The 14,141-nt window shown below is 40.6% G+C and overlaps 1 protein-coding gene across 1 annotated transcript in view; it reads right to left on the bottom strand.

Moving 5' to 3' along the window:
* The window catches only part of zdhhc5a (zDHHC palmitoyltransferase 5a), a 32,973-nt gene extending 19,242 nt beyond the window's left edge, over positions 1-13,731 (bottom strand). The window contains exons 1-3 of the mRNA XM_042484275.2: positions 13,185-13,731; positions 3,130-5,274; positions 871-992 (exon numbers count right to left, since the gene is read on the bottom strand). Of these exons, the coding sequence (XP_042340209.1) occupies positions 871-992; positions 3,130-3,293 (286 nt within the window). The 5' untranslated portion in view covers positions 3,294-5,274; positions 13,185-13,731. The remainder of the gene's footprint in view (positions 1-870; positions 993-3,129; positions 5,275-13,184) is intronic.
* Between the last annotated feature and the right edge of the window lie 410 nt (positions 13,732-14,141).

Below are 14,141 nucleotides of genomic sequence, written 5' to 3'. Positions count from 1 at the left end.
AAACTTGGCACTAGACCCAACAATGCACATGCACAATATTCCTACAAATTACTGCAGAAAATCACTAATGAGTGCAAAATCTGATGATACAGATCCTGCTTTTAGACTCTGAGAATCTTCATCCCATTTTCTCCGATCCTAGTTCAACTACAGGGCAATGAATTAATCAGTCTGTCAATCAGCAATAAGATGTTACGGTTTCTGTAGTCATGATGAACCGTCACAGTCTGATGCACACAGCAGCATGCAGACTACACAGTATGTGGGCTGATGCATGCAATACGAAACCAAAGTTCACAAGCATGCCTTTACGCCTTTAGCCACATGTGATGTGGTTAGCAGAACAGCATCATAGAGACGACGGTGTGTCAGCGCTGCTCCATCAATAAAACGGTATTTTAGCTCTTTGAAGCTGCTGGTTTACTGTGGCCTCAATCAGTTAGTTTCAATCAGTTAGTTAGTTAGTTCTATTGTTTGACTTTGATGACTCCAAACTAACCATTTCAAAAACTAAAGCCAGTTTCTGAGTCGGACTTCAGCCTGCTTCTCCAAATTGAAGACAAGCCGGCTGAAATCTACCAAGTTTATACACCGACTACAGATAAGTACAATCTCTCTGTTGGAAAAAAAGTGGAAAAGTTTCTCATCTTTCTGAGGCTGATTAAATGGGAATAAGAGTGTTGAGGCTGTGTCATGAAATCACCTTTAAATGTGGATAAGCAAGAAATGTATATACTTTGAGTAAGCCAGAAAACAAATTGGATATTTTTAAACGATGGTGATATAAACATACTGCAGATGGTGTTTAGTGGATGACTTGGTGACACATGAACAACACACACGTACATACTAAATAATCCACGCACTCACCTCTCGGGAAGATGCCGGGGTCCATGAATGTGGCCATACAGAAGTTAGCCAAAACAAACAGGAATATGACTCCATTGTAGATTGGCACCGCTACCGAGAAACGCTCTGAAAGCCACGGACACCTGAAACATGGACAAAGACCTTTGTTTTCTTATACTGTATGGTATTGTATTGTGAGGCACTTTATAACTCTGGTTCATAAACAAATGCTATAGAAATGACAATTAAAATAATAATAATAATAATAATAATAATTATTATTATTATTATTATTATTATTATTATTATTATTATTATTATTATTATTATTATTATTGTTGTTGTTGTTGTTGTTGTTGTTGTTGTTGTTATTATTATTATCATCATCAAATTTATTATATGTTATCTTGGATATATTGTATTTTATAATTATATATATATGTATTATATTATATATAATTTAACAATAACATAGGAGATATAATACCATAACCAAAGTAAAAATAAAAAACACATTATAATAATAATAATAATATATTATTATTATTATTATTATTATTATTATTATTATTATAAGACAGGGCCTGACACAACAATAATTAACATTAACTAAGAAAAATTCTTGTCAAATTTCTAGTCTGATATTTAGTCCATCCTTTACATGATCTCTTGTTATTTTAAATTTGACTTTATGCAAAATTAATTACTGCAAGTCCATATTCATGATTTTTTTCCAAATAAAAACAAGCCAACATATCAAAATGACCTCCAACGATTTAACTGCTTTATGGTCTCCAAGGAGGTGTCTTCGATTTTCTTTAATTCACTTGTGTGAGAGTGAGAGTGACCGCAGGGATTCAAACACCAACAGACTCAGGGAGAAAGAATCAGTGAGAGACTGGATGATGGGCTTTTGTCAGAGTGACAGATGTTGGCCTATTTTCTCCTCACTAATCTGACCACCACACTGACCACACACACACACAGATTAGATTTTCTCCCATATGTGTGCACAAATACACACAGACCAGCAGGCACACTAACGAACACACACTTGTTCACACCTGTCAATCTGACTTTCTCACATTTAAAACCCCACACACGCTGTTTTTTCCCAGATACTGCTTCACACACTCCAGCTCTCACCACTATTTTCTCTCTCTCTCTCTCTCACACACACACACACACACACAAACACACACATCCCCGCTCCAGAGTGAGGTGTCAGCAAAATCAGTGATGACAGTCTATAACACCATTGACTTAGCTTTCTGTCAGAAACACTCAAGGGGCTGAAGGCCAAACTGAGGCGGATAAATCCATGTGAAAACGAGCTCAGTTCAGTCCACACTACTGTTTTCAACTTTTTTTTTTTTAAAAAAAAGCTCTTCATCCAAACTCCGAAACTATAAAGCCTGCTTAATCGCTTTTTTCTCCTCTTTTTCGTTATCCAAACTGTATCTGACCTACTCAGGGCTGACAGACGGACAGATAATATTCTTCTGTGTCTCAATTATGTGTTCTGTTGGCCAGATAAAATGACATCCTAGGGGTTAAGGTTCACGTCCAGCTCGGGACATTTTGTTGTTTCACAACTCTCTCCCTCTCCTCACTCTGCTGCTGATATCAAATAGGCAAAAAATATATCTGACTCCCTATCTTTCAGTTAAAGTTAGGGATGGGGATCATTAATGTTATTGATATTGATACCATTATCAAGACTCCTTAACGATCTGAGTCTTCATCAGTACCACTATCGATACTTTGCTATTATTTGCTTGACTGGCGAGGTGACAATGCCTTTTTAACGGAAATGGTTTTGCTTTTATTGCTTTACAAGTGCGTTTTTAACTGACGGGACTTGCTTCAGAATTTGGGTGTGCTTGGATTTAAATGACGTGACTCGACTCAAGATGTAATGTTACATTATAGGACTCACAGGACTTGGCAGCAGTATTGATAAGCTCAAACGTTGTTGATTTTCAGGTTTTGAAAAAAGCGGGACCGGGTCCTCAATAGAACCAGGCTTCGATCACCATCCCAAGCTGAAATTAGGTAGCTGTTCTTACAAACACAGCTCGAGGTTTAAAATGTTCTTGGGAGTAGTTATCTTGAAATCATCAACAAACCAACCAAGCAAAAAAAAGAAAAAGGCATGCTCTCAAATTACTTATGTTTGCACCATATGAACAGGCTCAAGTGTGTGTGTGTGTGTGTGTGTGTGTGTGTGTGTGTGTGTGTGTGTGTGTGTGTGTGAGCCGTTGCACTGTTGCCACTTACGTGAAGCAGAAGAAGAGCGTGGTGGAGCCAACGAGGAAGAAAGTGGCTGCCGACACCGGGACATATCGGGAGGGTCTCAGGGGTCTGCTGGGCGGGACCACGGCGTGGGGGAGGGGCGACGAGGACGGACCCCGCCCTACACTCTTACTGCTGCCACCTGGCATCACTTCCTTTGAGTAGTTGTGTGTTTGTCCGTTTAGTAACCACTATGCTGAAGAAGTTATCATTCAGAGTTCCTTTAGGTGAGTTGAGCTGAGTGGTTTTGTAGTTTGTGGATAACAATTATGGATTGGCAAAATAAAAAAAAATGTAAAAGGACAGATGAAAAAAAGGGGTGGAGGGATAATTGAGGAGGAAAACAAGAGCGGGGAGGAGGAGCGATCGCTTGTTTTTTTAGGTTCTTAGGTCAATCCTGATCTACTCTGTGTGTCTGTGAGATTAAAAGAAGCTTACAAGTCGCTCTGATGTAAAAGCCTTGTTTTCCCGTCAGCCAGAAAACAGGTGGGAGGGCAGGATGAACAAATAAGCCACTGATTGTAAAGAGGAGGAGGTTTCCGGACTGATATCGCTTACAGGTAAAAACTAGTTTGACTCTCTTCTGCCCAACGTGACAATAATTACAAACATAAGCAACAGAAAGTAATGATTCTTAGAGGTGTGCTTGTACAAATCAGTCTAAAAAGCGGACATCTGCATGGTGAATGAAGGCTTAGTGAAAAACATGATAATAGTGCAATAAAAAAATGGCTCTTATTAAGATATTTAAAAAAATATTTGGACCCTTACATTAAAAAATAATTAAGTGAAGCGATTTTGTGTTTTAATAAAATCCTAACAGACAGAAAACCTCAGCTAAACTTTTGAACCTGTCGTGAACGTCCTCGAACTCGTCCAGTTTGATTTGATTGGTCTATAAAAATGGGAGTTTAGTGAGGTACAAGAGTTGGCAGAGGTAGGCCTGTTTTGGTAGGAGATGGACTTACATGATGGGGAAAAAAAAGCGAGCGCAAGAAATGAAATGAGGCAGAAAGAAAATTAAAAAGCTTGGGGGGAAAGTTGAAAGAAAAAAGGCTGGGATGTCAACTTTTTCTCAGCTTAGAAAAAGTGCAGGTCAAGACCTAAAATGGGAAAGCGGCGTGTCTGTAGCTACGTCTCTGCTAGCAAAACATATGGGAATTCCCATTCACTTCTATTTAAAGTTTTCGCACCCAGAGATGAGCAGTCTGGGCAGCTGCAGCAATGTGTGAAAAGTCTTGTAAATAAAAAGGGACCACCCCTTGCTCCTGGGGACTATTTGCTTTCAGTCCAGGACTCGTATTAGAAACAGCAGTCTGTAAGCGGGCCAGTGGAGTAGCCTGGTTTTCCTGTGTCGGGGCATCCCTAAACCCCGCCGGTGGCTGGTTCAAACCACCTCACCTGCCAGCTGCTCCAGGGATGTGATTGGAAGACAAAAAACAGGAAGTGGCGTGGTTCTTTCCAAAACATTTGGAGGAAAATCCAGTAGAACATCCATTAGTATCCATGAAACTGAAATGTTTGAGAAAAACCTAAAATTGCTGCGCTGATTCGGAACGCTGGGGATTAGGTGTGAATAGATGATGATATCTCATACATCAGCCAGGAATGGCAACATAGAACAAGTCAGTTTCCCCACTGGTTTCCTCGTTCCACTGTGTTAGTGGACAGCCGCGCCTGTTAGTTACGTAACCGTCAGCCTTCAAGCTGCAGGCCGTTTTCTGCTTTGCCCTCTTCTCCAGGGACTTCCAGGGACTTCCCTCTGCTTCCTTCCCCAGCGGTGAGCACTGACGCTTGGATAACACCCTCCCGCCACAATCCCTTGGCGGATACAGCCTCTCCAGGCCAACGTCCTAACAATGACCTCAACAAAAATGTGAAAAATTGAGGCTTCTATGTGTGGAAAATAAGATTCCTGGGGCCGTTTGAGGTTCTTCAGGTTTTAAGAATCCTTCTCCAACCTCAAAAACAGGATCTGTGCTGATCAGTAGCCTCTCTGATTGTTGATTTGGGCCGCTTTGTGTGTATGGATGAAACACAGAGGTGGCAGTACTGAATATCAACTTCCAAAGGTCACACTGGATCACAAAAGAAGAGAAACTAGTCCAGTGGTTGGTCAGGATGCTGAACCTAGAGTAGCAATGAGAGGAACAAGGGTTGAGTAAATACCAAACACTCCAGTATGGTAACATTTCTCTTAGCTATGTAGATTAACACGGACAACTAAGAAACAGAAAAGGATCAAAATTAAACAAAACGGCAACAACAAAAATGGACGATAACCTGTACAAAAAAACTCAATAAATTGATACAAATCAGCAACAAGAAACTGCATCTTACATGTAATCACATGTACAAAAGGAGTATCAGGAAGAATAAACTTATTTCATAATCCTTCTCAGCTAATCAGATTTGTGAACTTCATCTCTAACATTTTACACACAATTTACGATTACCTCTACAAAATACTGCACAATAAATCCACACAGGATGATAAGAGGCTGGTATGTGATGACAATATTATGTTTTCCTATGTTTAGGATCTGAGCTGCTCCAGCTACTCACATTCACTTCCATGAACACAATGTCAAATTCAGAGTTGAGTCCTAACCAAACACCAACAATCGCCGGTGCATGATAACAATTCGAGGGGAAACACAACTTCCTTAGACAACTCTGTTGACGATGTCTGCACACAACCAGTTTTTCCACTGCAGGAACTTTCCCAGTGGACCAATAACCTTTTTAGGAACTGAGGAACTTCACCTGCACTTTGACTGAGGGAACCAAGGACTGCATTTAGTTCCTGTAGAATATTTGTGTACAAAAAGGAAAAATAACGTCCCTGCTCCAAGGGTAGAACCCTATTTTAAGTTTGCTTTCGCACCTAACTCGGACTGTGTCCATAACTGCACCACCGCAATACTGCAGTCATGTGAGGTCATCACCACATTTTTATTTTTTTGAGGCAATCTAATAAATTCATTGAAAAATGTGCTTCTTTTGCTTGGATGCATCTGCAGTCACCACTCTGTAGCCTCACTCAGTGTCCTGCCCACAGCACTATCTGATGGCAAAGATAGAAACAAGAGTTGCTCCAGTGAGCGAGTGGACTCAGACGTGTGCGTCTACTGATGCCAAAAAACACTGAGCAGCAGCACGCAACTGTCTATGTAAAACTGCTGAAGCCTCTCTGAGCTGTGGCTGTTTGATTCTGCAACTAAGTGTAGCCAACCACAGATGTATAATAAAAAGTACATACGGGACTCCAAGATGGAGCCTATTCAGTCCAATGAAACTGCTTGCCTAGCATGTATGCCAAAGTTTCTTGCTTACGGGTTAACTTCCTCTGCAGTGTTTCTCCCACAGGCCCTGCCCACGACTGCCCGCTTGGCTCATAGACTTTTAAATAGTTTTTCTCAGCTTGAGGAGGGTTTTATACATGTTCCAAAATGATCACCAGCCATGTGCCAAATGCGGGTCAATTTTCCATTTGGCGAGTGAACTTCTGAGGGCTTTCCACCACACTGGCAGGTAAATGTTTGTACCAAAACTATGCTGAAAGACTCTGTCGAATATTGGTGTCATCTAGGGGCACACTGCTCTGCTATTCCTCTGCTGTCTATGTCCCAGACACACACACCAGCGCCGGTGCAGCAAAACCTGATCGTCTCAAGCGCTACTAGTTTTGCGGCACCTTTTACCGTACAGGACACCAGCTGATCCACTAAACTATCACTTGCTTCCAGTCCACTACTAGCAAGCACTGCGTGCATATCTATGAAGGACATGAGATATTAAGATGGAGTCCTCATAATCTGAACCAAGACGGCAAACTCTTTATTGTCTCTCACATTGACAGCAGCCCATTAGCTCCACTTCCTCTGTTCTTACCTTTCACAATAAAAGGAGGAACATAATCACATGCTGAGGCTGTGGTGATTAACTGTTCAATATATTCAATCACTTTGCTTTAGATTTTGCGCTGGCCTCTTCTCTAAATTTGGTTACATGATCATCTCAATTAAATGTACTGAAACAAATGTATATGTGACACAAAAAAAGGCAAATTACTATTTTGGCTGATGATAGAAAATGCTTGTCTGGAGGATTTTTTTCATCTACCAGCCACGTTGATCTGTGAGACAAAAGTTACTTTCAGACACTAGTTTTACAAATACAACACCTTCATGGATGAAATATTTATGATAGAAAGTGTCATAATTGACCATGTTAGCGGTTCGAGTTGTCCTGGCAACAGTTTTGCAGACATTTCTTCTGTGGTGGTGGTCTATGGGGATATTTTTTTAGCAATACTGCAAGTGGCCACTGTGAAAAATTAGAAGCAAGGCTGAGCTGCTTCCCTGGGGGAACAGCCTCGCTGCCACAGAAAATGTAAGAATTGTGGGGAGCTGCACTCTGCTGCTGCTTGGTGTGTTTGCAGCGTATTGCAATAAATATCACAATCTTTTTTACTAACAACAGACTAGTGTTTCTGCTGGTAATGTTCTGCCGTAAATATTTACTAGACATAACTTCAGTTGTATGAGTACAAAAAACAGCAAAGAGAGGCACTGCAAAGTAGAGGCTCACATTTTTGGGGGAATCCTGTGGGTCAAGGGATTCCTGTGGGATTCCCACGGGACGGGAGTCAATTTCATCACGTACGCTCACATACAGCATGCGTAATTAGTGTTGAGTGTACACACTGAGCTTTTACAACAAGAGATCCTCTACAGGAGACCCTTTCATCAGATGCTGTGTTGTAAGTTTCAACAACACTAACACTTCTGCTGTGTCTCTGAGTTTTCTATAAAGCTACTACCTGCCCCTCGCCCTCATCCTTGATTCATCACTGAGCACTCAGCTCAGCAGCTTAACCAGAGAAAGCTGTTTGCAGGGACAAACACAGGCAGAGAGACACAGTCCATCTACACAGTTGGCTACTTTGTGGATTCAAGGCTTCAACTCTTCAATCAATAAGCAAATGAGTGCACCTATTCCAGCCAGGTGTGATGGATGGACCTGTCTTCCTAAACTGTATCTATTGCTGCTGCCCAATTTATCTGCTTTAATTGCCCCCAACCTCATTTTCTCTGCCTCGCCCTGTACTGATGCTCATTGTGATGTTACAGCATGTTCAAACTATTCAGAGTCAAGAAAATCTCCTCTGACAGCAGGTCTACAGCTCAAATAGCATATTAGGTGTCCTACAATTGCATGAGACAAACTCTGAAAAGTCTCAAGAACAGTTGCAATTATTATAATCATTTTCATAATCTGTTCTTCATATGTCATGTTCTCATTCAGAGACACTTACATCAAGAAATTTACCCTTTATTTCCAAAAGGCATCCGCCTAGATTTGGGAGAAAAGAACTTTAATGCAGAAGGGTAATGTTTTGGAAGCTTTTCTAATTAAAACCCATATATTACCACTAATGAAGTCACATTAAGCACATTTGAACAGAGCTAATTAATAAACAAGGTTTAAAGAGTGTACTTAACAAGAGTGATGCTCTCTGTTGCCCACCCTCATCATATTGGATCTATTCTAAACAATCCAAATTAAAAAAGGTGGGTTGTAACAGGCAACACGTACTGCTGCATCACCTATCTCGGCCAGATTTGCACAGGAACACGCCAAACCAACAGCAAACAAGCATGTATGTTCTGTGCCTGCGTGAGAGGAAATACCTCCCTATACCAGCAGACGGCGGTCGTCTGTAAAAGTCATTCAAAACAGGAAACTGGAAGATCGCCATGATGCTACTTAGCCATTTAGCACGTTAACAACACAACCCAATATTCACAGAACTGAGCATGTTTACTAAGAACAAGTGAACAATGACACAACCCATGAGGAAATGTTTCACTTGAGAGCTCAATGGTTAAAGAAAAACAATCTAACCTCACAAGAAGTTTGTTTCGAGCTCACTTTTCCCCTCTTGACATTAGCCATTTGTTTGCATTATTCACTTTTTGTTTCTTTTCTCCTGCACTGAACTGAACAGCCAATCAGAGTGATTTCATTAACCGACAGGCTCCGCAGCCACTGCCGATTCAACATGCTGAACTGGCGGAAAAAAGCAGAAGGTCGACAAGGGTAAACGGTGCGGGACACACCGACCCAATGTGGGCAGACCATTGGCTTGGTGTGCTCCTGCCTTTAATCCCATCCATCAGATTAGCCAAAAAACATTTGAATTTTGCCATTTTATCTGTACTCACCTATGTATTACACAATCACTGCGACACTAAGATTTGGGCAGAATCATTTTGATCATGCTATCCAGAAAACACAATGTCTGCAGTTACTTTCCACACATTTTTTATATCATCACCTTAAATTAGTATCAGTTTCAAACCAAACATTCCTAAAAATAGGATTTTCAAATAAAATTCTGTCTCTGAATGGGCTTAATGATGACAAGCTCAATATACAGGTAAAGGACCGGATCTGTCAAGTCTGATAACAAACACCTGCCATGCAATCTATTAGAAATGCAAGGTATGGTGTCTTGTTAATCACCCAGTATTTGCCTTAACTTGGCAGGCTGCCGTAGTGTGTTATGTTATGTCAAGGCCAAAATTAGGCTATGGTTCACAACTGTCAAATGATCCTGCCTAATGTTGAACACACACTCCTGCAAAATGAGACATACATCTCCTCTGATATGCTGTAAAAACCTAGATTGTATTAATGCAACCCAACCATTCATTAAGTCACACAGTCTTTGAGGGACTACACACAGAATGAGTTGCTCACTCAAATCTAAACTGCAGCGGATTTCTAAAATTACACCGCTTCATTTGCATTTCCTCAAGATCCGTGAAGACATAGTTATGTCCTCATTCAACCATGACTCCTTCCCATGTGATCTTATCAAATCCGTGCATCCAAACGCCACCAGGAAGAATCTCGACTCTTTAATTTAGTAAATACTAGAAAATCACCGGACACAATGGCACCTTCTTGCATCTAAAAAGGAGCCCACGGCATTGCCAGCAATTACACACATAAATCCTGGGTGTGTATGGCCCGCTGCAGTCACGGCAGCGCTGTAACAACAGCATCAGTATATGCACCAAACCGGTAAAACGATGCCAACAACCCAATTTCCTGAGCACGAGTGTCCAATTTTTTGGATTTGTGATATTTAGCAGCGTAGGAAAAATACACTGGTTTGCAGAAATCGCTTACTATTGTCTCAAACGCTTGCAGAGGACGCTTTATGGATATAGCTGAGCCAGGTGACACGCAACCCCCTGATTGATTCAGTCAAACGGCCCAGCAGCATTTGGTTTTGACAGCTCAGTGGACACGATTCACCCAGCAAAGATGTGCTATTCAGTCTCTAAACGGAACGTCTTGCAAAACTACGTTAGAAAATGTCACAGTTTAGCGCGGAGGTTGAGATAATCGGTCAAAGGCTTTAAATGGTGTGCTGAAACATGTGCTCTTTATCATCATAGGATCCACTCTGGTAATCGGCGCAGATACATGATCATGCAGTGACTTCTGTGGTTGATTATCGATAAGCGAAAATTTCAGAAAAATCATTTGGTGAAATGTTCTGTGCATACAAGTGAAAGATACCCAGCCCACACTGGACAGTGGGAAATATTGAAGCCGGGGTGGGGACATGATGCTGAAGTAAGCTTCAAATTCGTATCTTGCGATTCAGCAGTTAAGGGGAGAGTTAAGGAGATATTATTTTCAATAATTGAGGGCAGATTCTCGGCATACTGCACCTCTTGCTGTGGTGAAAGCATTTTTGAAATTTTAAGTAAGGCCCCAAAGTTGTGTGAAACCCACTTTCAAATTTGTTAAACCTTTATTCTATTTGTGAAAATGTTAAAAGGAAAATCCCACAGCATGTCACATGTAGACCACACTGGACAACGTCCAGATAAAAAAAAAAAAAATACTTAGACAGGTCAAATCTGGACTAGATTATCACAGATAGGCTAAGGATTATTTAAAACACAATTTAAATTTATATTCTATGTGTGAAAATGCAAAAAGATTAAGATCAATATCTCACGACCAAAACGATTTTACTGTTTGTTGCGATTACATCCCTTTTGCACTTACACAAGTAACATATAGGTTGCACATCTCTGAAACTGTATTTACAATAATCATTAGCCTGTCTGGGATAATGTCATCCAGATTTTCAAGGTTTTCAAGACAGACCTGGCTCAATGTGGTCTACATGTTAAAATGCAGTGTAATCTCCGTTTTTTTTTTTTGTTTGTTTGTTTGTTTTTGGGTTTTTGTTTACATTTTCACTCATAGGATATACATTTTACAAATCTGAAATTGTGTTTCAAATTATCTTTAGCCTATCTGGGATGATGTAGTTCAGATTTGACCTGTCTGAGTGTCGTGGTTTTCAAGAGAGACCTGACTCAATGTGGTCAACAAGTGTGGGGGGAAAATGCATTGAAGGCATCTTTACATTTCCACATAAATAAAAATTCACAAATCTGAAAGTGTATTCTAAACAATATTTAACATCTCTGGGATAATATGGCCCAGGTTTGATTAATCTAAGAGTAGAGTTTATCAAGAGAGCCCCGAATTATTACAGTCTACAGATGACAAATACCAGTTAATCTCTTTTTTGCATTTTAATTTTTATCATAAAGGTTTCACAATCTGAAAGTGAGTTTCAGACATTGCTGAGGCTTCACTTAAAACGTATAACACGTGCAAAAAATACGAGAATCGGTTGGTAAGCAACGCAAATTACATTTCCCTTAACTCTTCCCTTAACTGCTGACTCTGAATCGAAAGCTGACTTCAGCGTCGTGGTGGGGACGCATATTAAAGACTATAATAAACGTTACACACCTGGGATAACGAGCAAAATTAATATACCATATAACCTCGGGTGTCATGTTAACGGAAACGTTAGCTAGTTTGTATTACAATGCTGTCAGTAACGTTAGCGTGTCAATAATGATGAAAGAGAAGTAGGGTGGAGATACCAACCTTAGCTAATGTTGAAAAGCAACGATAGCAGCACGATAATAGAAATTAATTAACAAGATACAAAACAAATGTATTACACTTACGCAATAGCAACACCAAAGCAAAGATGATTCGTGGTTTATACGTTATTGATAACGCTCAGTATACCGCAGGAGCCCTTTTCCATTTAACGTTAGCTAACGACGCTGAAGTTAGCTTTCGATTCGTTGATTCCGTTTCAGCAGTGGTCACCTAGACCACCTTAACCAGGTCTCTCTCGAAAACCACCATACTTAGACGGGTTAAATCTGAACCAGATGATCCCACACAGGCTAAAGATTATTTAAAACAAAAAATTCTGATTTTTCAAACGTTTATCCTGTGTGTAAAAACGCAAAAAGCTGGTATTTCACTGCATTTTCACATGTAGACCACAATAAACCTGATCACTTTTGTAAACGACTATACTTAGACAGGTGAAATTTGGACTAGATTATCCCAGACAGACTAAAGATGACCTGTACTCTGTTTGTGGACCCCCCCAACACACACACACACACACACACAATAAAATCTCATTTTTTTGCACTTAAACAAACTGAATAAGAGTTTCACAAATATGAAATTGAGTTTTAAATATTCTTTAGCCTTTCTAGGGTAATCTAGTCAAGATTTGACTTGTCTGAGTAATGTGTTTTTTGGCTTTTTTTTAATTTTTATATAAAGAACACTATTGTGGTCTTAATATGATAATTCAAGTTAAGTCTCCCTTTTAGCATTTCCACCAATAGAATAAACGTTAAACAAGTCTGAAAGTGGATTTCACACAACGTCCAGGCTTTACTGAAAATGTCTAACATGCTGTCGCCACAGTAGGAAGTGCAAAAAACAGGAATTGGTCGTTAAACATTGAAAATTACGTTTCGCTTAACTCTCCCCTTGACTGCTGAATGGAAGCTACGAATCGAAAGCCAACTTCAGCGTCGTCTTTAGCTAGCATTAAGCTACTCAGGTCTCCCCTGGCTAACCCAAGCTAGCAGCAGGCTAACAAGTCATCTCACCTGTAAGGGGTTTTACAATTGTCCTGGGTCCAAAAACGGTGAATGGGATGTGCCAGTCTCCCTCGTGTTATTTCCTCTTGAGATTAAAATCAGCAGAGACAACTCCTTACATCCATTATGATCCATACGGCTCATTCAGCGGTGCCAGCAAGCTGTGCGAGTCTTCCTGTTGTGGCTAGCTAAAGTTATCCCAGCGCCAAGCTAATACAGTTAAATGTTTGGCTAGCTTGCCGGAGTCCGATACGCCTGTCGTTATTTTACTACACGCAGCTATCTTAACTAGCTGTTAGCTAGAGGTGGAAGCTGCTTGGGTTTCTTAACTTCTTTTAAAATAACTAGCATCTGTCTGCAGGCAGGCCGCTGCACCAACACGGAAGTTCAGAAGTGGATGTATATTCCCAAAACAATTACGTGCTCCTCTCATATATCCACAATATTGGTGGCCAAGAGATTCCCAGAGGCCGACATATTTGTCAGTACTATAAAACTCTAATGCCAGGTTCAACAGCGGAATTGTCGCAATGAAAATAGCACCGATTGGAGAAAGAGGGTGTCAATCAAGATGTAAGCGGTTTCTATTAGTTCTGCAGATATGACGCCCCGCCCCCTCCTTACAGTAGCGTAAACGTCATGATTGCACTAAATCGTGATTAAATTTATTCCCCAGCACCAAAACACAGTCCAGGGCGTGTTGACTGAGGCGGAATAGGTAATAACGCCTCGGTAATATATTTTATTGTCACTAAGCATGGTTGGCACATAAGCTGTCTCTGACATGAGGTTTTAATCCTCTCATGTGACACACTGACACAGTAACGTATGCTTATGTGTGTGTGTGTGTGTGTACTCATTATGTGCACGCACACGCACGCACAGATACACGCGCGAGCACACACGCACACACACGCACACACACACACACACACACACACACACACACACAGATACTGCCAACAC

This window comes from Plectropomus leopardus, chromosome 3, assembly GCF_026936395.1.
Source record: "Plectropomus leopardus strain MGB_pleo_1.0 chromosome 3, ASM2693639v1, whole genome shotgun sequence".
NCBI lineage: Eukaryota > Metazoa > Chordata > Actinopteri > Perciformes > Serranidae > Plectropomus > Plectropomus leopardus.
This window is presented reverse-complemented; position numbering and strand designations above follow the sequence as displayed.